Here is a 27,253-nt window from a genome sequence, read left to right on the forward strand (position 1 = left end):
ATGGTCAGGCATTTCTCCCCTTACAGGACCGGGAGCTGTGCGTTTACACACACAGCTCCCAGTCCCCACTCCAACGAGCGATCGCGGGTGCCCGGCAGTGATCGTGACCGCCAGGCGCGCGCGGGAGTCAGGAGCGAGCAGGGGGCGTGCGCCCTTAGTGGCCGATTCGAAAGCCGACGTTATACTACGTGCTCTCGCGCAGGAGAGCCGACCTGCCGCCATAGAACTGCGGCGGCTGGTCGGCATGTAGTTAAAACAAAAAAGGAATCCGTATCCTGATGTATATTTGTTGTGGCAATGAATATCTCACATTGTTTATCCTTTGCTTAGCGAGGCTTATTAACAAAAAAAATCTGAAGCACATCTCTGAAATGCATGTTTTACCACTTAAAGACTCTTCACATACAGAAAACATTCCATAATGCACTCCGCTTTTCATTTCTTATTGTGAGCAGAGAACACAGCATTTTTGTGCACGGAGTGTCAGCCCTGCTTATTCCATTTTGCTGAACGATTCAACCTTATTCAAAGCTTAAGGACTAACTGCCTTGTAGGTCAAGATAAGAACAGGCAGAGGGCACTGTACAGCTCTGAAAGATTGACAGGCATTTCTGTTCAGTATTTTTACTTTTGGCTGGACATATTTTTAGACCATATTGAAAAACATTGTCACTGTGTCAAAGTATATTTCACAGATAAAGATTTATTTTCAGCAGATCAGTTAAAAACAGCATGGCACATACGCCATTACCAAAAGTATTGGGACACCTGCCTTAACACGTACATGAACTTCAAAGGCAGTTGTAGAGTTTTTTTTTTTTTACTTTTACCTACAGGTAAGCCTATACTAAGGCTTACCTGTAGGTAAAAGGAAAAAAAATCTTCGAAAAGAAGTCTCTCGAGCGTATGCACGGGAGTGACAACATGGCGGCTCCAGCCACTCACACAACGCTGGAGCCGCAATACCCGGAAGACACGCTAAGGCAGGGGTTGACAAATTTGCTTGGAATCTAGGAGCCAGCTAAAAAAGTTAGGAACCAGAAAACGCACCCCGTCCCGACGAGCTTGCGCGCAGAAGCGAACACGTACGTGAGCAGCGACCGCATATGTAAATGGTGTTCAAACCACACATGTGAGGTATCGCCGCGATTGGTAGAGCGAGAGCAATAATTCTAGCTCTAGACCTCCTCTAACTCAAAACATGCAACCTGTAGATTTTTTTAAATGTCGCCTATGGAGATTTTTAAGGGTAAAAGTTTGACGCCATTCCACGAGCGGACGTAATTTTGAAGCGTGACATGTTGGGGATGAATTTACTCGGCGTAACATTATCTTTCATAATATAAAAAAAAATTGGGATAACTTTACTGTTGTCTTATTTTTTAATTAAAAAAAGTGTATTTTTTTTCCCAAAAAAGTGCGCTTGTAAGACCACTGCGCAAATACGGCGTGACAGAAAGTATTGCAACGATCGCCATTTTATTCTCTAGGGTGTTGGGATAAAAAATATATATAATGTTTGGGGGTTCTAATTAGAGGGAAGAAGATGGCAGTGAAAATAGTGAAAAATGACATTAGAATTGCTGTTTAACTTGTAATGCTTAACTTGTAATACCAACGGCCACCACCAGATGGCGCTATCTTACACATCTGGTGGTAATAACTTGTAATACCAACGGCTCACCACCAGATGGCCCCCCCTTCCAAAAATCAGCGAGTATACAACCGCTTTAAAGGCATCCCAGTCTTAGTCCATAGGGTTCAATATTGAGTTGGCCCAGCCTTTGCAGCTATAACAGCTTCAACTCTTCTGGGAAGGCTGTCCACAAGATTTAGGAGTGTGTCTATGGGAATGTTTGACTATTCTTCCAGAAGCACATTTGTGAGGTCAGGCACGGATGTTGGATGAGAAGACCTGGCTCTCAGTCTCCACTTTAATGCATCTCAAAGATGTTCTATTGGGTTGAGGTCAGGAGTCTGCACAGGTCAAGTTCTCCACCCCAAACTCGCTCATCCTTTTTATGGACCTTGTTTTATGCACTGGTGGAGGGGGGGGATTATGGTGTGGGGGTGTTTTTTTAGGGGTTGGGTTTGGCCCCTAATTCCAGTGAAGGGAGCTCTTAAGGGCCCTTTCACACGGTGGCTGTCCATGTACGGGCTCGGCTTTGCTCAGCAGGGATCGCTCCATCGATCCCCGCTGAGCAGGCAGATGACAGCTCCGTCTCTGCTCGATGTGCAGGGACCAACCTGTCAGAGCGCCGCTCTCCCCTATGGGGGATCGGATAACGACGGACCGCAGAGTCCATCGTCATCCGATCCGTAGGGTTTTCCTCCGTCACACTTTGGCAAATTGGAGCGGGTCGGATGTAAGCGGGCATGTCACCGCTGACATCCGTGGCTCCATAGAGGAGCAGGGAGCACCAGTTCAGTTCCGCCCGTGTGAAAGGGCCCTAAGGCATCAGCATACAAAAGACATTTTGGACAATTTCACGCTCCCAACTTTGTGGGAACAGTTTGGGGGTGGCCCCTTCCAGTTCCAACATGACTGCACATCAGTGCAAAAAGCAATGTCGATAAAGACATGGATGAGCGAGTTTGGGGTGGAGGAACTTGACTGGCCTGCACAGAGTCCTGACCTCAACCCAGTAGAACACCTTTGGGATGAATAAGAGTAGAGAACTTCTCGTCCACATCAGTGTCTGACCTCACAAATGCGCTTATGGAAGACTGGACAAACCTTCCCATAGACACACTCCTAAGCCTTGTTGACAGCCTTCCCAGAAGAGTTGAAGCGGTTATAGCTGCAAAGGGTCAATATTGAACCCTATGGACTAAGGCTGGGATTTCGTTTAAAGCGGAGGTTCACCCAAATAACATTTTTCTCAGTCACAGCGTTTCCAAAAGAAGCCGAACATGCAGATCGGCTAGTCGGCTCAATACGGCGACTGCGCCGTATAGAACCCACTAGCAGATCTGCATGTTCGGCTTCTTTCGGAAAGGCCGTGACAGACGTGCCTACGCAATACGGGGGGTGGTGCCTTATCCACCGGGGGGAACTTTTGCTGAAAAGACGTCAATCATCTGGGCGACCTCCCAGATGACATGCCTCCTCAGCTTGGAAACGCCTACTCCCGCGGGGAGAAGTACCCGGAAGCCGGAATGAAAAGATAGATTATAAGGTATGTACAGCGTAGAAAAAAATAAATAAAAATTGCGGACTGTACATGTTAGAAGTCTAAAGAAGTTGTTCTAAGAAAAATGTTATTTGGGTGAACCTCCGCTTTAAAGGGGTTGTAAAGGTTCGTCTTATTTTCTAAATAGGTTCCTTTCAGCTAGTGCATTGTTGGTTCACTTACCTTTTCCTTCGATTTCCCTTCTAAATGTTTTTTTTTCTTTGTCTTAACTTCTCACTTCCTGTTTCTCCTCAGTAAGCTTTCCACCACCATCTGAGCGGTGGAAGTCATGTAGAACAGCTTACTGAACACCTTATTGAGGAGGAACAGGAAGCGAGAAATTCAGACAAAGAAAACAAAAAAAAAACAACATTAGAAGGGAAATTGAAGGAAAAGGTAAGTGAACCAACAATGCACTAGCTTAAAGTAACCCATTTAGAAAAAAAAAAAAAAAAAAAAACGAACCTTTACAACCCCTTTAAGTTCATGTGCATGTAAAGGAAAGCGCCCCAATACTTTTTGTAATATAGTGTAGGTGGAAAAAGTCCCTTCTGTAAATATGATAAAGGGGGAGTTTCCTCTGACCCTCGAAACGCGCTGTTGCTTTTAGTTTAAATTTTGGACTATCTTTTGGTTTGGCACTGCTTCCATTAGTGCATGTTCTTTTCTGGTAATCTGTTGGGGTAGAGCAGGAACAAAAATTGTCTCTGGACAGCCGCACTCTGAATAAATTGTAGCCTTTATTAAAAACCCGACTGCTGACGCTTTTTGCACTGAAATTAGTGCTTAGTAGCTATGACTAAGCACTAGTTTCAGTGCGAAACGCGTCAGTGGTCTGGTTTTTATTTTGCTGTGACTTGTAGTGCTGTCCTTTTAATAAAGGCTACAATTTGTTCAGAGTGCGGCTGTCCAGAGACAATTTTTGTTCCTGCTTTTCTAAGTGCATTGCCCGAGTTGTCTGCAACGGAGAATATTCATCTGGGTTCCCACCTGAAGCGGCTACTCCTTTTCCCTTGCAATCTGTTGGGGTACCTGTGTCTGTTGTGAGCACCCTAACAAACCCCCATGCGATTCACATGCGGTTCAGTGCAGCGAGCTTGAGCCTATTCATTTTGAATGGACTCACACTGGATTACAGCAAAACTAGTGCATGTGCTACTTGAAAAATGCAGAGCAACTGTATTGCATGGTACATCTGTACCATGAGATCCAGTGCAAGCAAAACATACTGTGTTGGCGACCAGCATTTGGGGTGTCGTTAACTTAAAGCGGAATTCCAACCATAATTAGCATTTTTTAAATGTATGTCCTTTCATCCTGCGTTTTTATAATATAAATCTGTTCACTTACTATTTTACAATCCGCCACCGATCCACATAGATATTCAAAAAAGATAGTTTATAAAACTATATATACACACTGTTGTCATTTTGCTTGTGGGCATTGTGAAGCCCACAAGCACTTACTTCCTGGAAGTCTTGGATGGGGAGTGATAATTGGACAGCGCACTGCATCCTGGGAAATGACACACATTTCCCAGGAGCATTAGAGGGAGATGATGTCAGAATCCTAGGTGGTTTCAAAGGCAGATTTCGTGGGACCGCATAGCAACAGGCATTTCCAGGTGAGTAAAAAAAAAAAAAATATTTTTTTCTTTTTTAGGTGTAAGCTACAGTTTAAAGCAAAATAGTTTTTTTGATGGAACCTCCACTTTATCACTAAGACACACTGCAGATTGCAACTGAAGTGCATATGGCAGAAAAATGTGCATGGAACGCAGGTTTCCCACACCATGTTCTGGTGTAAATGGACCCTATTGCACAAAGACTCCAAAAAGTATGTTGTCAAAACAAAGAGGAGCACTTTGACGGAGATGATAAACATGTCCATGTAGAAGCATATAGACAAATGGCTATCCATGCAAAATCTAGTAACCATATAAGTTTACATTGCCCTGCAGCAACAATCAGGCAGTAGCAAGGGGTGAAGGGTGAAATCGGTCTAGAAAACCCCACACAGCCCCAAGCAAAGTAATCACTCAAAAGAAATGCTTGTAGAATACTTGTCAAGATATAAAAAAGCACAAAAATGTACACAGTGAGGTCTACTAATGTGATCAGCAATTTTTGCAGCATAAACTGCAAACGGTGCTTTTAATGTGCAGTCCCATTACTACTCTTGCAGGCTGTGGAAAAAAATATAAAAAATCCCCTTGTAGAAGGTTCTCACAGAAAGGATGCTCGCTTTGCCTAAAAAGAACAGACATTGAATGTTCCATAACTTTTTCCTGAGTGCTTAGATTCAGAAGTCCATTAAACTTCACTCAACAGAAAAACACAAAACAAGTTGCACATTGATTTGCATTTTAATGAGTAAAATACGTTTTTGACCCTTTAGCAAAATATGACTTAGTATTTTGTGGCAAAACCCTTGTTGGCAATCACAGAGGTCAGACGTTTCTTGTAGTTGGCCACCAAGTTTGCACACATCGAGGGATTTTGTCCCGGTCCTCTTTGCAGACCCTGACCAAGTCATTAAGGTTTTTTGAGGCTGACATTTGGCAACTCAAACCTTCAGCTCCCTCCACATATTTGGGATTAAGGTCTAGAGACTGGCTAGACCACTGCAGGACCTTAAAGTGGAGGTTCACCCTAAAACAATTATATAACATTACATCCAGCATAATTCGGACATGTACAGTATTGCTGGTATTTTTATTTTTCGCCGTACATACCGTTTTATTGTTATTTTCCCCCTGGCTTCAGATTCCCGCAGGACTGGGCATTCCTATTCAGAGGTAGATGATGGACGCCTGGTGAAAAACGACCCAAGGCGCATCACCAGTTTTCCGTAAATCTATACGGCGCCTGCCATGTAGAGCCAACTGCGCAGGCGCCATATAGAGCTGACTCGCAGGTCGGCTATTTACGGAAAACTGGTGACGCGCCTTAGGAAGTTTTTCACCAGACGTCAATCATCTACCTCTGAATAGGAATGCCCAGTCCCACGGGAATCAGAATCCGGAAGGGAAAAGAATAAAAAAAAAAATACCAGCATACTGTACATGTCTGAATTATGCTGGATGTAATGTTAGATAATTGTTTTAGGGTGAACCTCCACTTTAATGTGCTTCTCCTTGAGTCACTCATGCTGGAATACCCATCCACAAGCCATTTTCAATGCCCTGGCTGACAGGAGGTTCTCACCCAAGATTTGAAGATGCATGGCCTCGTCCATTGTCCCTTTGATGCAGAGACATTATCCTGTCCTTTTGGCAGAAAACAAACACCCAACGAGGCATAAAGTTTCCACCTCCATGTTTGACAGTGGGGATGGTGTTCTTGGTGTCAAAGGCAGCATTTCTCCAAACATAGCAAGTTGAGTTGATGCCAAAGAGCTCGATTTTGGTCTCATCTGACCACAACACGTTCACCCGGTTCTCCTCTGAATCATTTAGATCAGGGATAAGCAATTAGCGGACCTCCAGCTGTTGCCAAACTACAAGTCCCATCATGCCTCTGCCTCTGGGAGTCATGCTTGATGCTGTCAGAGTCTCGCTATGCCTCATGGGACTTGTAGTTTGGCAACATCTGGAGGTCCGCTAATTGCTTATCCCCGATTTAGATGATAATTGGCTAACTTTAGACCGGCCTGTGCTTTGAGCAGGTGGATCTTGCAGGCGCTGCAGAATTTCAGTCCTTCATGGTGTAGTGTTACCAATTGTTTTCTTGGGGGACAATAGTCCCAGCTGCTTTGAGATCATTGACAAGATTCCTCCAGTGTAGTTCTGGGGCAATTCCTCACCATTCTCATGATCATTGAAACTCCACGAGGTGAGATCTTGCATTGAGCCCCAGACCTAGGGAGAGTGACAGTTGTGTCTTCCATTTGCAAATAATTGAACTGTTGTCACCCTCTTACCAAGCTGCTGGCGATTGTCTTGTAGCCCATTTCATCCTCAATCTTATCCCCGACATACTTGGACAACTTTTTGGTCTTGGCCATGGTAGAGAGATTGGAATCTGATTGATCGCTTCTGTGGACATGTGTCTTTTATATAGGTAACAAACTGAAATTAGGAGCATGCCCTTTAAGAGAGTGCTCCTAATCTCACCTTGTTACCTGTATAGAAGACACCTGGGAACCAGAAATCTTGCTGATTAAATGCAAATCAATTTATAACTTTATTGAAACGTGTTTTTCTGGATATTTTTGTTATTCGTTCTCTCGCTGTTAAAATAAACCCACCATTAAAAGTATAGACTGATCGTTTGTCAGTGGGCAAACGTACAAAATCAGCAGGGGGTCAAATACTTTTTCCCCCCCTCACTGTACTGCCTTTACAACCCTCTGCAGTGTTGTGTCATATAAGCCCTAATTACTACTAGACATGTGCAGACTGGAATATTTTGTTTTGTTTTTTCGTTTGGAAAATAAATTTATTTAGTTACTCCCGAAAATCGTTTTGATTCATTTAGTTTTTCGTTGGGGAATAGCTTTCGTCCGAAAATCCAATAATACTTGGTTTCTGTCAAATGGTCAAAAGAATATTCGCCGGAACGTCAAATCTTTACGTCGAATCGTACATTTCCGTTCGAATATTCCGCCTACAAGAATTCTAATGTCGTATGACTAGTAATAATGTCGAATCTATTCTCTATAATGTTGAATCTATTATCTATAATGTCGAATCTATTTTCTCATAAATCGAAATCTATTTCTATAGTGTCGAATCTTTTCTCTATAATGTCGAATCTTTTCCCTATAATGTCGAATCTTTTCCCTATAATGTCGAATCTCTCTATATCGAATTTTTACCGCAACGAAAACGAAAATAAAGCATTTTTTATGTCGGATCTTTTGGTTTTCGTTTCTTGCAAAAACAGATTTTCGGACGAAAATGCATTCTAACGAAAACGAATGCACATGTGTAATTACTACAATGTCCGCTCACAGAAACACATCATCCAGTGTAGTTTCTACCCTGACAACATGTTTAACGTGCATCAACAACATTGCATTATAACATTACCAGATAAAAAAAAAAAAAAAAAAAAAAAAAGCACAAATCTGTTTTGTAAAATCATCACAAAGCTCATCTTAATCTGGAAATGGAAAGATAATCACGGTATTAGAAGAAATGGGTTTTATGCTCAATGGTGTTACGATGATCAGATTAGTACGGCTTTACCTGATACTCATTTGGCCAAAAGGTGCTAACTGCCAGCTCAGCCCTCAGCCAGTCTTTGCCAGTGGCTCCCGTGACATTCCAGATGGGGTTGGCAAGGGGTCCTTTATTCACCCGAACAAAAATGTTCAAGGTCCCGGGACTGTCTCTTTTTTGAGTGAAGAGAAGATAGTTGAAGTCGATGCAATGAGTGTCATTCTCCTTCATGTTAGGGAGCTGTAAGCGGGCCTTTTCTCCAGGATCATGTTTGGATGAATCCACAATCATGTAAGAACCTTTAAAGAAAGTTAAAGAAATCTTTGAAAACAGTGTCTGGAAACCGTGCCAATGTCAAAAGCAATACTGACTTTACACTAGGGAAATGTTATCTTTTTTGAGGACATACAGATACTATACAAAAGGATGCAGAGTTTGCGAAAAACTGTTTAAGCATTGCAAAGAAAGGACAAAAGCAACTTCTCAGAGATTTTATAGCTACATGGAGAGCAAGGATCTGATAACAGTGCCAGCATCTGACAACGCAAGATGCTAACCCCCCCTGGAACAGAATGCCCTTCATTAAAATTTACACTACACACTACAGCACTTTCAGAAGAAATTAAACTGAGAAAACAAGGGATAGAAACTTTTCTAAATAACCTAAAGTACAACTCCAGCCAGCTAAATGCAGAGTTATCAAATAGATTTTTTTATTTTTCAGCCAATATTTCGAATTGCACGCCTCTGCAGAAAACACAACTTTTACCTACTTTCTCTTTTGTAGTTAGATTACAATAATTTACAAAATCATCAATACAAGTTCAAACAAACTTTTATGTTTTACTTTTTAATGTATTTTACCTGCCTATAATTAAAGGGGACTTGTATTAAAGCAGTGCACTGAAATTAAAACCATAAAGTGTCACTAAACCCACATCATAAAAAAAAGAATCAATAAATTATGTATTACATGCTGTTCATACTCAGTCACTATGAGATCAATTTTCAGTATTCTGCAAAAATAAAATAAAAAAAAACCTGGTTGATCCTGCTGCTCTCTAGCTCCACCTTCTGTTCATGTCCCCAATTCAGCTAGGAATTTTGCAGCTGTGGTGGCAACTCTGTACTTACTACGTTTTCAGCGAGTTTCTATGCCAAGTATTTCCTTCCCATGACATGTGAGCAGCCCATGTGACTATAGAGTCACACATGTGGGTATATACACAGTGGTAAATGGAAGCCCCCTCTCCCTCCCACCTCCTCCATGCCCACTAACCAGCTAAACACAATGTGACCATATACATTTTTACTGTGCATCTCAAAGGCTGATTTCTATTTCGAACATGTGACCGGCAGCAAAGGACTAGAAGCTCCTCCTACTAGTTTCCCTGCAGATAGGTTGGAAAATGTCCGAGTCTTGTGACAGCTGTATATGGATTAGGAAATAGGTACTTTTTGTAATGTAAATTAGACAGTATGTGTGTAGTATCACTTTAAAAGGAGAAGTCCAGTCTGAGCTTTTTAGGCTGGGCTTCTTCTAAGGGTCTTAGGTGTGCAATTTGTTTTGCACTCCTGAGACCCGAGGTCATAAGTCCGCTCTTCGCCGACGTCACTGCAATCAGTTGAGGCAGCGCATCATCCAGACTTAGGAAGTCTGGACCTGCCAGCTGCCTTGACTGATGGCAGTCTCAGCGAGCCGCTGAGATGGCCGCTTCCCACCCCTCCACAGCTCAGCACTCCAATGAGTGTGGAGGTGCAAAGCAGGGGAGATGCGGACTGATAGTCAGCAGCTCGGGGAGGAGAGAGTACTGAGCCATCTGCGGTGTTCAGTGGCTCGGTTCTCAGTGCAGAGAGGGCGGGGGACAGATGCAGCATCGGTCTAATGCTGCATCCACCTAGGCAAGTATTAATCTGCAGAGCACCAGTTCTCTGCTTAGGCAGTTCTGAGAACCCAGTGATTGGAAGTAGTATTTGACCGCTCGGTTCTCAGTGTTAGAGCCAGCAGGGGACAGATGCTGCATCCACCTAGGGAAACATGATTCATATTTTTTTTTTTTTTAAATCCCAATTCCCTTTTAAAACTGTTTTAAAAAAATAAAATAAAAATCCAGTGACTGGTTTCAACACCAGACAGGACATTTATTAAAGCTACATTTCTTTTTGGTGTATATTAAATCACACCTACTCCTAATTTACAGAAAGCACATGTAGCATACCATAGTTATCAAAATGACCTTACCATCCCCCTTCAACAAGCAGCGATTAGATGTTAGCACAGGGGTTACATTACCAATTCCAAATTCTTTTTGGGGAACTAGGTTCTGGTTTGATGGAGCTCAGATGTTTACAGGCACTCCATATATGCAGAGATTTTGGTGTAATTTAAAGCTATTTTTATTTTATTTTTCCCCCTAAAACAAACTTTGACTGATCTCGCTATCTCTGGGTATAATTGCTTGTAAGAATAATGTCCACATATCCCAAAGTGTAATTGTTCTGCGTAAAACTAGTACATGAAAAATACTTATTTTCTAATAACACTATTAGTGGGAGAAAAATGAGAGCACAAAGCACAGTAGAGAACATTTTATTTCCCCCTCTGTGGTCTCAGGATACAGAGCTCTCAAAGCTTTTTTTTCTCCTAGACAAAAGTGTTTGTTGTTCCGGTGAATCCATCAGATGGAGCCAATGCCAGATAACCTGTGTCTTTATTTGAAAAACGGGGAAGAAAAATGCCTTTGTCAAAGCTCCTGAATGCAATTTTTGTCATTCGCTTTTGAATAGGTGTTCTAGGACAAGGTAATAGCACTGGGAAAAAAAAAAAAACTGTGGTCAATTGAAACATTATCACAAGTAACCCAAGACAAACATGACCCTTTCACTGCAGGAACACTTCTTACCGTACACAGGGAACTACAAAATACACATTTTAGATGACTAGCCCCATTTGTGAATACTCTATATACATTACACATCTTCAATTTTTAAGCTGCTGCTCCACTTTGATTAATGTATTTCATAAGCTGATTTGTTAAAGTGGAGGTTCACCCAAAAACTAAATTTTTAACATTAGATTGAGGCTCATTTTGGGCAGCAGAATCGGGTAGTTTTTTTAAAATCGAAGCAGTACTTACCGTTTTAGAGAGCGATGTTCTCCGCCGCTTCCGGGTATGGGCTGCGGGACTGAGCGTTCCTATTTGATTGACAGGCTTCCGACGGTCGCATACAGCGCGTCACGATTTTCCGAAAATAGCCGAACGTCGGTGCGCAGGCGCCGTATAGAGCCGCACCGACGTTCGGCTTCTTTCGGCTACTCGTGACGCGATGTGTGCGACCGTCGGAAGCCTGTCAATTAAATAGGAACGCCCAGTCCTGAAGACCATACCCGGAAGCGGCAGAGAAGATCTCTCTCTAAAACGGTAAGTACTGCTTCGATTAAAAAAAAAAAAAAAAACCCTTCTCCTTCACAAAATAAGCCTCAATCTAATGTTAAAAATTGATTTTCGGGTGAACTCCCGCTTTAATGATCCCTCCAATGATCAGCTGTGCATTGAGAAATTCGAATCCAACTGGACCCATCATGAAAACTTGCACTTCACATGAATAGACAGAACAAGCCTTTGTCCAGTGCTTTGCTGGGGATTTTTGCCTTCCTCTGGATCAACTGTGGGTGTGGCGTCGGATATATGGGATTGTAGGTTATCATTTATGGTTGAACTGGATGGACTTGTGTCTTTTTTTCAACCTGACCAACTATGTAACTATATTATAAAAAATAAATTAAAAAAGCAACCTTTTTCAACCAGGGTGCCAAGGCACACTTGGGGTCTCTCTAGGTTTGCCTTGGCTAAATACCCAAAAAATTGTATACAAGCCAGTGGGTGGATCAAGCCTGTCTTTTAGTTACACAAAGCCACGGGTTTTCATTTTGCACCATTACTATGACATCATGAGTATTGGGATACTAGTCAGTACCAGTGTGTAAAGGTGTATGCTTTGGAAGAATAAATCACCTTTAATGTTGTGTCCGATGTGTGAATGTTGCTGCATTATGCAAAAATAGTTTATTTTTATTTTGTTTTACATTTTAGAATTGGGTGCCTCGAAATTATGAATAATTTTAAAGGGTGCCTTGGCTGACAAAAGGTTGAGAAACCCTGGTCTAATGTACCTTTTTCTTGCTAGGACTAAAGGCCCATTTACATCTTCACATTGCAAGAACGTGATATTAAAAAAAAAAAAAAAAGTTTTACTGCAGCAGAGGTTAACGCTTTAACACCCAGACTAGCTCAAATGGTTATTAGCCTCCAAATAATAATAATGCAGAGAAATTTATTGCATTAAAATCAACAATAAATATAGGGATCAAATATAGACAGATATGGTTTTAAAATATATAGCGCACATTTAAAATTTGATCACTTTCACATAAAATACAGGGGAAAAGGATGGTTTCGATCAGCTAATTTTGCCTTATCCTATAGTTTTTTTCATTGACGGCTTTCCCAACCCAAAGACCTGCGCAGAACAGAAATACACTGTAGCATACTTGTAATTTACTTAGAAGGAAGTAGAGTCAGAATATGTAATGAGCACATATGGCTTCTTCTGTGCATGTAAATATTTATAGACTAAACATAATTTTTCATTAAAATATTGACATTTATAGGATGCAAATGTAAGCACATTCATTAGATATTCATACAAACACACAGCATTTATGACCCAGAAAAATAACAAAATTGCAGGGACTAGATATAGCCGAGTCCCGAAAACTGTACTGTGCCCATTTCCCCACCAGTACTGTACCCTTCGTGTTGATTACGATTTATACTTTAATTCTTGAGCGTAGGTGTAGTAAATAATTGGGGCAAGCTGGTAGGGGCCTCCAGTGCATTACTTTGCCCAGGAGCCCACAATGCTATTAAGATGGCCCTGGCCAGGTATGCAACAGTCATATTGGTTGTGTCATCAAATAAACAGTCAAACCTCAAATGGCTGATGTCATAACTGATCACATGTGCAGCACCACTGCAGCTGAAGATCAGAGGCTAAGCCGGCTGCCTCCTTGGCTGAAAACAGTAGGAGGGTTTAGTTCCACCTTAAAGTATCACTATTCAACGCAAAGCTGAACATGAACCCATAGATTTAACTTTCTCAAAACCATTCTATTCAAGGCATGCCATAAATAACTGTCAGAGTTGCTTGTGCTCTTGCTGCAATGAGATTTTAAAGCCATCAAATGTCTTGTGTCCTAGCTAATCACACAAGCAGCACCATGGCCTCTGGAAATCCAACAAGGGCCAAGATGGTAGCTTCCTTGGCGGAAAAGGATAAAAAGGTTTAGTTCCAATTTAAAAGTGGAACTAGATGCCGCAATTTAACGGTTTCTCAAAACAATTACATTCAAGGCATGCTGTGAAAGATACGAGTTACCGTTACTGTTGTCAAGCCATCAAATGGCTGGTTTCATAGATCACACTATAGTAAGGTGACCAGATTTTAAAAATGAAATCCGGGGACATTTTTTATTTTGGGCAAATTTACGATTTAATAAGCATATTTTCCTCAAATGATATATGCAGGGTATGTGGTATGTGTTTATGGAATGATTGTATGATAGAGTTAGAGATAGAGTTCATTTCTCACATTTCACTTGTGAGATAAAAAAAAAAAAAAAAAAAAAAAAAAAAAGATACTTCTTAGAAAGTAGGTTGGATGGTGTGTGTGTGTGTGTGTGTGTGTGTGTGTGTGTGTGTGTGTCTGACATACACAATACCCCAAACACTTAATATCCAAGTCTCCCAGCGCAATCTCTGCACAGTTTTCAAGAGAGCAGCAGGTAATATGGAGGCTCCACCTGAAACCCCACCTCTGTATGCCTCCTGCAGCCAGCCAGAGCCCAAAACAAGATGGAGGCTCCAACTCAGTGTCCCACCTGTAGCACACTGAGTGGATGGAGGTGCTGAGTGCAGATGGGGAAGGAGAAGGTTTGGCCAGCAGGAGCGCAGATATCACTGCAGACATGGCGGCACAGTGAGCCACAAGTGGGTCGGGTGAGGCATTGTCTGGTTAGAGGCAGGCAGAGACAGACACAACCCCAAGTCCACCCCTGCAATCCGGGGACAAAACCGGGGACAGTGTCCTCAATCTGGGGACTGTCCCCTGAAACCGGGGATGTCTGGTCACCCTACACTATAGCAACAGCAAATCAAACATATGCGAAGATTTGTGGCATGAATTGTCAGCAAACTTCACATAAAGGGAAAGTCCATCTAAAACTATTTTGTTTTACCTTGGTTGGGACTGTGGGAGAGAGTTACTAGCTCAACTAAAAAATATATCTACTTTAACCTTTATAAACAATATCTATTGTTCCCAAAATATCTGAAACCTAATCTATACATTGTACATCTGACACTAAACTGGCTCCACGTTGCATGCAGGGCCAGATTAAGAACATCATGGGCCTGGTGCTGAGGATTTTGGTGGGGCCTTTTAGGCTGCATTCACACCTCCGCGACAAGTAACGCCGCGTACGCGGCGTATTTTGCCGCAAATAGTGTAACTTTTTTTTTACAAATCCTTCCTATTGCTTTGTATGGCCGAACGCCAATGCCGCCTGAAAAAAAGGGTCCGGGACTTTTTTTCATGCCGCAGGTGTACGGCGTCTATGAGATGTGAACCATCTCATAGACAGCAATGGGAATTCTCCCCTCCAGCGGCACGAGCGGCCGGCGTCGGGCGTTTTGTCGCGGAGGTGTGAATGGGGTGTAATAAATAATAAATAAATGCGTGGGAATGACATGAACGCAGCCCAGCCAAGGCAAGTGACCAAAGGCACAGAACCCAGAAGGAAGACCGGGTGAAGATGGAAGTGTCCAGGCCCCGCCTGATTCATCACAGCACTGGAGGGCTCAGTCTGAAAATGTAAGTGTACACTAATGTGCTAATATGCTGTGCATACTTGTACGTTGTGGCATAACCTACCCCAGGGCCTCTAAAAAGTAGTAATGTCAGGAAAGTTTACTACCGCTTTATTATCACAGGATCCCAGGAGCCTCTCATGGGGCCCCCTACTGACCCGGTGGACGGTGGCCCTTGGGCAGTGCCTAAGTGCACAGTTGCCAACATTTAAAAAATATTTTCAGGGCCACTTTTTTATATAAGTGCTATATTTAGAGTAGCTGAGATCCCCGATGTTCCTCTATACATCATAGTAGTAATCACAAAATTAAATGAGTACTAATAATGGGGCAGAACAAATATGAGAACTGATATTTCCTTTAGTTGAACTAACAAAAGTGTGTCCATTCTAGAGCTGGTAACATTGAGGATATTCAGTATAATTTTAAAGAACTGTTTTTGTGGGTAAGCGACATAGGGGAGGAGTATGGACGGTATATAAGTGGGAAGTATGTGCAGGTGAGGGAGAGGAATGTGGAGGGTCTAACAGTGGGCACTATGTACAGGAGAGGAGTACAAAGGGTACGGAAAAAAGCACTATGTACAGGAGAGGAGTGTGAAGGGTATGACAATGGGCAGTATGTACAGGAAGAGTGAGGGGGTATGACAGAGGGTAGTACGTACCAGAGAGAAGTGTGGAGGGTATGATGGGGCAGTATGTACAGGAGAGGAGTGTGGAGGGTATGACAGTGGGCAGTATGTACAGGAGAGGAATGTAGACGGTATGATAGTGGGCAGCACAGTGGTGCAGTGAGTAGCACTTTCGCCTAGCAGCAAAAGGTTCGCTGGTTCGAATCCCAACCACGACACCATCTGCCTGGAGTTTGCATGTTCTCCCTGTGTCTGCGTGGGTTTCCTCCGGGTACTCCGGTTTCCTCCCACACTCCAAAGACATGCTGGTAGGTAAATTGGATCTCGTCCAAATTGGCCCAGTATATATGTATATATGTGTGTATGACTGTGTGTCCTTAGTGTGTCATGATCCTACGGGGTAAAAATGACCGCACCAGCCAAGCAGATACTGGCTGGAAAAAGCGGCCAGAGGCGATTCAGTTCGCATGCGTTGCGCTATACAAGTCATTCATTCATTCATTCATTCACTATGTATAGGAGAGGAGTGTGGAGGGTATGACAGTGAACACTATGTATAGGAGAGGAGTGTGGAGGGTATGACAGTGGGCACTATGTATAGGAGAGGAGTGTGGAGGGTATGACAGTGGGCACTATGTATAGGAGAGGAGTGTGGAGGGTATGACAGTGAGCAGTATGTACAGGAGAGGAGTGTGGAGGGTGCGACAGTGGGCACTAAGTACAGGAGAGAAGTGTATGACAGCAGGCACTATGTACAGGAGAGGAGTGTGAAGGGTATGACAGTGGGCGCTATGTATAGGAGAGAAGTGTGGAGAGTATGACAGTGGGCACTATGTACAGGAGAGGAGTATGGAGAGTATGACAGTGAGCACTATGTACAGGAGTGGAAGGATATTTAGGGACTGAGTAGTGGTTAAGCGGGTCATACTTGGATTGAAATTACGCCAATTATGCAGAGACCAGCCATAGTCAATCTATGTATGGGCTAGCTGGTTTTACACAAGTCAATCTATTAATCAACTTGAGTACAACCAGCCTGTTTTTTTTTTCTTAAAACAATCAGTGCTGCCAGCTAAAGTTAGCAACACTGATCATTGTACGCACTGGCAGAACACAATAACACTGCAGGAGTGATTCCCCCATCCACAGGTCAGCAGGTGAGAGGGTGTGTGGGGACAGGCTGGGGAGAGATACTAGTCAGTAGCTGGGTAGGCACTGGTAGTATCAGAGCCAGATACACACAGGTTACATACGCCACGATCGTTAGAGCAAGAACAATAATTCTAGTACTAGACCTCCTCTGTAACTCTAAACATGTAACCTAAAAAAATGTAAAGCATCGCTTAGGATACCAAAAAAAATTGTGCTAACTTAACTAACTAACTGTTTTTTTAATGAATGAAACATTTTTTTCCAAAAAAACATGTTTGAAAAATTGCTGCGCAAATACCGTGCTAGAGCTGCACATTTAATCGTTAAAAAAATTGTGATCTCGATTCAACCCCCCTGACGATCTTCAATGCAGAGTTTGCTGATTCTTTCATGTAACAAGTGGAGAGACTTTCAGCTGTCAAAAGAAAATATCTGGGCAGTCTGCCAAGTTTTTAACAGGAAACATTGTAACTGACGCTTCCTTCTTAGATCAAAGGGATAAACTTCTGTGTGTAAAGAACAAATCTAGGCAGTCTGCGAAGTTTGTAAACAAAATGAAACATTGTAACTAACTAACATTGTAACTAAATTTAACCACTTAAAGTCCAACACTTGTTTCTTAAGTTAAAAAGCAATATTATTTGCTAGAAAATTACTTGGAACTGCCAAACATTATATATATTTTAGCAGAGACTCTAGGGAATACAATGGCTATTGCTGCATTATTTTATGTCACACTGCATTTTCCCACTTTAAGGCTTCATTTCCACTGGCGTTTTTACAGCCACTTTTCTGAGCGTTTTTTACAGCTTAAAAACAGCTTGTCAATGTTATCAACTAGCCGACCAGCCACCGTCATTATACGGCGGCAGGTCGGCTCTCCTGGGCGAGAGCCCGTAGCTATACGTCCGCTCTTCGAGCGGCCACTAGGGGGCGCGTGCGTGCGCCCCCCGCTCGCCCCCGACTCCCGTGCGTGTGCCCGGCGGGCGCGATCGCCGCCGGGCACACGCGATCGCTCGTTACAGAGCGGGGACCGGGAGCTGTGTGTGTAAACACACAGCTCTCGGTCCTGTCAGCGGGGGAAATGCTGATTTTCTGTTCATACAATGTATGAACAGAAGATCAGTGTTTCCCCTAGTGAGGCCACCCCCCCCCCACAGTAAGAACACACCCAGGGAACATACTTAACCCCTTCCCCGCCCCCTAGTGTTAACCCCTTCACTGCCAGTGGCATTTTTATAGTAATCCAATGCATTTTTATAGCACTGATCGCTATAAAAATGCCAATGGTCCCAAAAATTTGTCAAAAGTGTCCGAAGTGTCCGCCATAATGTCGCAGTAACGAAAAAAAATCGCTGATCACCGCCATTACTAGTAAAAAAAATATATTAATAAAAATGCCATAAAAATACCCCCTATTTTGTAAACGCTATAACTTTTGCGCAAACCAATCAATAAACGCTTATTGCGATTTTTTTTACGAAAAATATGTAGAAGAATACGTATCGGCCTAAACTAAGGAAAAAATTTTTTTTTTATATATTTTTGGGGGATATTTATTACAGCAAAATGTAAAAAATATTATTTTTTTTCAAAATTGTCGCTCTATTTTTGTTTATGGCGCAAAAAATAAAAACCGCAGAGGTGATCAAATACCAAAAGAAAGCTCAATTTGTGGGAAAAAAAGGACGCCAATTTTGTTTGGGAGCCATGTCGCACGACCGCGCAATTGTCAGTTAAAGCGGCGCAGTCCCGAATCGCAAAAAGTGCTCTGGTCTTTGACCAGCAATATGGTCCGGGGGTTAAGTAGTTATTCTATGGCATCATGCCCACATAGACGTTTTTGAGCTGTAAATGGCATAGGCGTTTTTGAGCTGTAAAAAAAACGCAGGACCAGGGCGTTCTGAAGCTCCAGAGTAGAGCTGTAAAAACGCCAGACGTTAAAAAACGCTCAAAAACGCGCAAAAACGCTCAAAAACGCGACCGCGGCATTTTTAAAGCTGCAGCTCACAAAAAAATTTTTTTTTTTTTTTTTTTTACAAAATAAACATGGACAGGCGTTTTTAAGCTGTAAAAAAGCCTAACAACAGTGGCTGTAAAAACGCCAGTGGAAATGAAGCCTACTGAATAATAAAAACCATAAAAACAAAACAGTGAAGTTAGCCCATTTTTTTTTTGTTTTGTTTTGTTTTAATGTGAAAGATGATGTTACGCCGCAACAATCGTGAGAGAATCGTGATCTATCTTTTAAGCAAAAAAATTGCAATTCTCATTTTAGCCAGAATCGTGCAGCTCTATACCGTGCAACATAAAAAGTGCAAAGACCACCATAGAGTCATTTTCTAGCAAAAAACAAATGATGATTTTTACATGTAGTAGAGAAGTGTCAGAATTGGCCTGGGTGACAAGGGGTTAATTACCATGAGTAATATACAAATAATTATTATAAGCACTGTGATCCTATCAGTCTGCTGTAGTGTGTCAGCTTGTATTTATATTGGCCGCTCTGAATGTAGCTTCTGACAGGCTGTGCAAGCAGGCCCGTATCTCCGGAACCATAAATGATAGCCGTCCCATATTTTAACCAGTTGTGGGGTAGGTCTTCCCATGCCTACCCCCAAATGTGGGGTTTCTGTGACCTCTGGTCATCGAGCTACAACCCCCCAAATTCGATCTTAAAAAAAAAAATTCTTAAGAAAAAAAAAAAAAAAAATTTTTTTTTTTTTTTTTTTGGGCAAATGGGCCTATCTTGAGAAAGGGGCCTGGAGCTGCAGCTCCATCAGCCCCATTGTTAATCCGGCCCTGGTTGCATGTGCCTTTTCTTTTAGCACTCAGAACAGCAGACTGCTATAAAAAAAAAGTAAAAAACATTGCAGCAAACGGAGACAAACCAAAACCCTTTAAATGGCAGCTTGTAATCCAATGACAGCATCTGCTCTATGTTATGTGACACACTCCCAAGTCGTACCAAGTGATGCCTGGCACCAGAAGTACAAGGGAGCCAAAATCTTACAGAGAACTCCAACACACAATGCTTGGTCAGGAAAATGTAATACTTAGAGAACGTACAAGGTTTTTTTAGTGAGCACGTATCGAGTTAGTATTGCATTATTTACCTTAAAATTATTTTACATTTGTCTTTCACATTTTACAGACTTGATTTTTTTTAGATCTGTATTTCTGCAATGAAGAAAGCACTGTAATCGCGCTGCTTCTTTACTTTGCGAGTACTACCGACATAAAATTTTGCCCAAAGTAGTCGAATCCCAACCACAACACTACCTGGAGTTTGTATGTTCTCCCTGTGCCTTTGTGGGTTTGCTCCAGGTACTCCGGTTTCCTACCACACTCCAAAGATATGCTGGTAGGTTAATTGACCCCAGTATGTATATGTATGAAATTGAGTTAGGGACCTTAGATTGTGAACTCCTTGAGGGCAGGGACTGATGTGAATGTACAATATATATGTGTAAAGGGCTGGGTAAATTGACAGCACTATATACATTTCCTGAAATAAATTAGTAATAATATCCAATATATTTGCCTATATATTTTGCAATTGCAAAAAAAATAAAAAATCCCTGATGATCTGACAGCAATCTAGCGAAGTACAGTGTACAGTGCAGCACAGGCAGGGTTGTCAGTTTGGACAGGAAGTTAGGAGCACACTGGATCTCTTTCAGATTGAGGACTCGTTCACATAAGCAGAGGGGGAAGCAGGCAGTTTAGTTGCCATTTTACTGTCCCTGAACACCCACCTGAACAAGCAGATGCAGCTGCTCAGGGCTGTACACATGTAGGCAGAAATTAAACAGCCTGTTGAATTTGGATGCAAATTCAAGTGAACTTCACTGTGTGCAATGCATGTAGTGAGTTGGCATTTTCAGGGTTAATATCGCACCCTCGTTGCCTGTCAAGTGGTAATTGGCAACAGTTCTGCACATGGAGCCCCATCATACCGATGCATGCTCCTTTTTCACTTACAGATTAATTAATTAGTATTCAGGAGGAAAAAAAACATGTAAATATGGAGCATCATTTTACTTGATCTCATTGCCAAATGTTCTAAAATGCCCAGAAGCTTTCATAAAATGTGCATTTGTTGCCCCTCTCCACTTCTACAAAAGCTTTACATTGATCTCAGCAATATAATCAGTCAGCTTAGATAAACTATTATCCAAACATACCTTGTTCTGACAGCTCAGAGCTCAGAAAAAAAGCCCAAGATATTATATCAGTAACATGCTCCCTTCTCTGGACAAAATGGCCTTAAGCAAGAATGACTGGAGGCAAACTTCAGTATAATCTCCAAATGCAAGCACAGCCCATGCAACATCTGTTCACTAAATGGAACAGTGTCAAATGGCACACTGAGGATTAATTGTTCAAAGGTTTCACAAAAGAACCCATGTCACCTTTGAACCACGAGAATTTGCGATCCCTGGGCCAAATATTCAGATATAAGCATTGCTATGCAAGCAGAGTTTTAGTGTGTGTATAATTAATTTTAACCCCCCCTTTTTTTAATTATTTTAACCTGAACAGATAAAAAAAAAAAAAAAAAAAAAAAAAAAAAGTACATCCATGTGGGCTAAAGCGGAACAAAAAATCAACTCAAAAGAGGAACTCACTAGAAGTATAAAAAGCTTGTTAAATGCGGCAGAGGTCTCAGTGCACATCACATTTGGTCCCAATCAAAGACATCCAGTGGTTTTCAAGTTAAAATACATTTTTAAATCGCTGTCTGTGCCGGTTGTAGCTCCACCCCAGGCTGAAGCCCAAATTATGAGTGTTCCTCTGAAGTAGGCATTGAAGCCTGCTCTTCATTTTGAAGCCCTCTCCTGCCTCCTTTGGGTGTGACAAAGTGCACATAGGAGATCCTGCACTGAACTCTACCAGGACCAAACTCTGCAGATCTTCCTGCTTTTACAACCCTGTACCTCATCTGCTACACCACGTCGGCCGTTTCTTATTGAACCGGCCGATGTTCGCCCGACATTCGGCCTGTGTGTACTAGACCTTAGAATTGATTTATCTGCCTTCATCCAGTGTTGTCAGATAACAGTGGGCATGGGAGGGGTGAGCTATCCGACTTCTCTGTTCGGCTTTCAATGGGACAAACTGCAATGTGCATTGGGTCCACTAGACTCCCACGAGACAGCTTCTTTAAGCACTCATGAATCAGTTATTGTATATTTTTTATTTATAAAACTCATTAAATGCAGAGGAAAACCTTGTATGGAGCAGATGATATTTGACACAACCAGCAAGATATTCTCTCAGACAAGGAAAAATTACATATACAAAATACCCCAATTTTCATAGAGACACAAAGTAAGGAGTGTCAGGTCCTGCATTACGATGATTACAAAGCATGACTCAGCAGGATTTAAGCTTACATCTTTTATTTTCCAGAGATGGTTTACAATTACAGTACAATTATGGCCATGATCAGAGAACATTTAAATGTCATTCAGAAACAGACACATGAAAGATAGGATTTCCATAATTTTGGAATTATACTTGGTACACCCATCTTATTCACACACAATTTCTCACATTGTTCAATTCAACCTCTGGCTCATACATACAAAACATTTTACACACACAATATATATATATATATATATATATATATATATATATATATATATATATATATATATATATACACATATACATATATATATATATATATATACACATATACATATACACACACACATATATACATATATATATATATATATATATATATATATACATACATACATACACACACGTATAATCCACTCACTAGAGTTTCTTACAGGAGATTTTTTTCCCCGAAATCTCCAGCACCATTTTATTTTGGAGCAAAAAAAAAATCAAAAAAATCTGGGGACTAGGAACCAAAAATAATTTCCCAAAGTGGAGTCAAAGTATAAATGTCTGGTAAAGCTGCAGTTAAACATGCATAACAGATTCTTTATTTGCCTGCAAATTATTACGTCAATAGGCACTTTCACGTAGCAGCAAACTATATAGAGTATTTTGCCGCCATAAAAACATGCTGCCACAATCATGCAACACCCCCCCCCCTTCTGTGGCTCTTCTGTCCCATCTCTCAGTGCATAAAGAGTTCCCATCACTGCCTATTGCGGTCACAAGGGATGTTTACATTCCATGTGAAAGCGATAAAGTGATTAAAAAATTTAAAGAAACCGTATAAAAAATAATTAAAAATAAATTTTTAAAGCGCCCCTTTTAATGGTCATGCTTACTGGCCCTTTGTTTTTATACAGCCCTTGGGGCACTTCTCCTCCCACTGACTCAAGACACTATTCTGCCATCGAACACCAACAATTGAGCACCATTTTTCCCGCTGACAATATTAGGGCACTATATACATACACACACTTTTCACTTGTAAACAAAAAGTGCCAGAAAAAAAGGCTGGTCTTCAAGTCGTTTAAAGAATCATAACTTTTTTTTTACATGTTTTTTGTCCCATAAGAAACTAATGTAGTACTTTGTTCCATCTTCCAAAGTGCCCTAAAATACTAGCTGCGATGTCAGATAGGGACCCCCAACTTGGCGCACAACCGCGGTTGCTTTTTCTCTCTGTACTACAGGTAGATTCTGTAACTGTCACCCTGAAAAAGTAATTGCAGAAAAGGAGATCTGTGCAAGCCGATTCCTAAAACTGTCTTGAACAAGCAAGAGGTCCCCCGTTTTTTTTTTTTTTTTTTTTTTAATCCATCACAGGTTTATATACAATCCACCTTGGTTGTCTTTCTACAATGGAATTATTTTATTCTTGAACATGTAGAGACCCGTATCATCTATATTATATATTGTCTTTTAGTATTAAATGCTTGTTTTATATTACTCATAGCAATTAAAGCTGTTGGATTATCAATTGTGTTTTATTTCAAGGAGCAGCCATAATTGTGTGCTTTTAACCCCCTTTAAAAAGGATAAGTTCACCTTAAAACAAAATAAATGCACATTTTTGTGCAGGTAAAAAAAAAAGTGCATTTATTGTTTTTTTATTTATGGGGCCTCTAAACACATTGCTGATCGCTGGTGCCATGCAGGTTTTCTGAAAATCTGCCAGTATCTGTGCTTCCTGTGCATCCCATTAGGGCTGCAACTAACGATTATTTTCATATTTGATTAGTTGGCCGATTATTGTTTCGATTAATTGATCGGATAATAGCCTTAAAAAAATAAAAATTTAATTTTTTTTTTTTTTTTGGGCCAATTTGTTGTTGGGCAGATTACAAACACACAAATTGCTGCAAAAACACATTACATGCTTTTCTGCAGCTTCTCCATTGAAGTATATTGAACCAAAAAAATCCTTGCCCTTTCCAAATACGCAGCAGCTAAAAAAAAAAAAAAAAAATCATGATGTGAACGTGTCCCATAGGAAAACATGTAAATGAACTGTAGTTCGTTTCTGCAAAAAGCACCAAAAAACAGAGGTGTGCCCCCAGGCCTGAGATGTTTAGTAACAAAGGGGATAAAAAAACAAAAATAAGTGCAAAAAGAGCAAAAAATCATTAAATCATCATTTAATTATTATTCTGAGGGGGGGGGGGGGTAGGGCCGCCTTTGCCTCAGGTCTCTTTCTGCCCTCTCCTCTTGTATCTTTTACAATATCTCTTTGCCATTATAGTTCTTTCAACATATCCTTATCCCCTTTAAATAGCTGGATTAAAAATAAAGGTTTGGGCATATTTTGCGTGGGGTCAGTGGATCTCCTGGAAAAAAAATTACTATAAATATTAATTTGATTTTATGATGGGGTTATATTGAGACCAAACATGTTAGTTTGTCTATGGTGTGTTTTAAGTATTTATGTCTTGTGATTTTTGTATAAAAAAAGTTTAATAAAAAGACATTTAAAAAAAAAAAAACGACTCAGCTAACAGAGGAACGGAGCACCCGAGCGAATCGACACTTGGTGTGTTGGAGAGATCAGTAAACACTACATATATGTGCGCTTAGGTCAGATTTCATGAATGGTATTCAAAACCACTTGAACTTATTGAAGCTTACAGTAATAATTAGTGGCTGTATGATTTGTGCTCTTTTAACCACTCGTGTAGCACTCCAATGGAGGTGGCAAGATGGCTGGTTAGGACACAATGGCTTCATTATGAGAATGTGCTCATCCCTTTCCTTTACATGTTCAATGGTATATTGCAGATAATCATTCTGATGACAACCCAAAATGTATGATGTTTAGAGAGTCTGTGGCAAAGCAAGTTCCTGAAAATCAGCATCTGGATGCCATTTTTGAATGGCACCCCATGCCACAAGAAATACAAAAAAAAAAAAAATACTTTAAAAGAGTTACTAAACCCAGGACAGGCATTGACTATATCTGGTCTCGCACAGTACATGGGAATGCAATTATTTTTGTAAATATAAACTGCTAAATACCTTTTCCCAACAGCAGTATATAGCAGCCTAGTGACTTCTATCAGTAGGAGTTTTCACTCTACTCTGGCTGTCCTATGAGGCTGCATGACTCCTGACCCTCTGTCTGGACAGTGCTGATCACATGCATTCTCCCAGAAAAAAAAAAAAACTCTAGCAATACACGCCAAACTGAGCATGTGCAGAGTGACTGCAAAGGCTCCGTCTTATCAGGAGATGGACTGGGGATAGAGGAAGAAAGGGAAGATCGGAATACAGGAACACACAGCCTTTTTAAACAATGCAGAGCATTAACACTTTAGGTTCTAAATTGTCCTGCTCCCGACGATCACAAATATGTGTACGTTAGTTGTCGTTTGTACATGTAGTAGGTCCCAGAAACAAAAGGGTGCATTATTTTTATATCCTACCTAAAACATACTGGCACTGACACCAATTAAAAAAAATGTTTAAAATAAATAAAAATACTACTCAAAATATACTGACCCTTCTACTGATCCTAACACCAACCCCTGACACTGACTTTAATACCTTGACCTAGATATTTTTATATTTTTTTTACATCTTTCACCCTTGCATTCATTCAGAAGAAAAATAAACCATGTGCGTGCTGCACAGTAACTGGCTATCACGGCAATCAGGTGACCGGGAACTGGGAGTCCCGGGGCTCTCTGTGAGAAACTAGTCTGTGCTGTACGTGTTAATGTGCCCTGTTGGCAGGACGGGGTTGAAATGAAATGCCAGAAAAGAATCAACACCCCAAAATGAACCCATTTTAGAACAAAGACATCCAAAAGGTGATCTAAATTTTCAAGAAATAAAAGAAACGTGCTGGTATTTGTGGGATTCAAACATGGAGCATCAGGAACCAAAATTTGCACCATGTATGGCCAGCTTAACTTGAAAGTGACTGCAGGTTTGTAACAAAAAACACTACGTAGTTTCCATAAAGAGTTGCTCGGGCCCCCAAGGGCTCCTTCACATGTGTCGATTAGGAAAAATTAAGTAATACTCGTTAACGTGCCTATAACATTTATGATGTGTTTAGGACACATTTCATTGAGTTTATTAAGCATTGAAAAATGTCTGCTAAACGTCCCCAAAAGTGTTGCTTTTCAAGGGGAGGTAATGCAAAGATAATGATCTATTTTGAGGTATGAATAGGTTGTTGTGCAAGACATTTTTGTGCATTCTCTACAAGATGGATTCATATACTTTTAGCTCTTTGATATGTCATTTGGTCCAGCTTACCTTTGCCGATATAAAATGCTTTGCCCCCAACAATGCTCAATGCCATTACTTCTGCCTGGCATGGTCAGTATTGCTGGATGTGTCTCCAGTCAAACATAGCCCCCTCTCTAATCAATGGCTTAACGACTTTGACAGCAACTGGAGCCAATGGCGCCCCTGCTGTGTTTTAGCCAGTCAGGAGGGAGAGTCCCAGGCAGCTGAGACTCTTGTGTATCATCGATGGATCGAGATAAATATTAGGGGGGCTGCTGCACACAGGTTTTTTATCCCAACGTAAAGAATGTCGCAAGATGGAAAAAAAAAAAACTACCTTTAGAACCAAAAATAATGTTCTTTAGCAAGGAACATACATTCCACCTTGGTAATTATGCTACCAAAATCAGTGTGGTCTACAAAATGTCTCCAGCATGGTTTCGGATTCTTCTTGCTGGAGGTTGCCATTTTGCTGAAGCCCAGAGCAGCAGTAAATCTTTGAGCTATCATCAGATCGGCCTCTACAAATTTGGCACAGTGCCCAAAATTA

At 41.2% G+C, this 27,253-nt stretch overlaps 1 protein-coding gene across 16 annotated transcripts in view; it reads right to left on the reverse strand.

Annotated features, from left to right (window-relative positions):
* PTPRK (protein tyrosine phosphatase receptor type K) overlaps window positions 1–27,253 on the reverse strand; it is a 564,328-nt gene that overhangs the window by 423,463 nt on the left and 113,612 nt on the right. For all 16 annotated transcript variants that reach the window (XM_040350403.1, XM_040350400.1, XM_040350398.1 and 13 more), the window contains exon 3: window positions 8,365–8,636. In XM_040350403.1, coding sequence (XP_040206337.1) covers window positions 8,365–8,636 — 272 coding nt within the window. The remainder of the gene's footprint in view (window positions 1–8,364; window positions 8,637–27,253) is intronic.

Source organism: Rana temporaria, chromosome 4 (assembly GCF_905171775.1).
Source record: "Rana temporaria chromosome 4, aRanTem1.1, whole genome shotgun sequence".
NCBI classification, from domain to species: domain Eukaryota; kingdom Metazoa; phylum Chordata; class Amphibia; order Anura; family Ranidae; genus Rana; species Rana temporaria.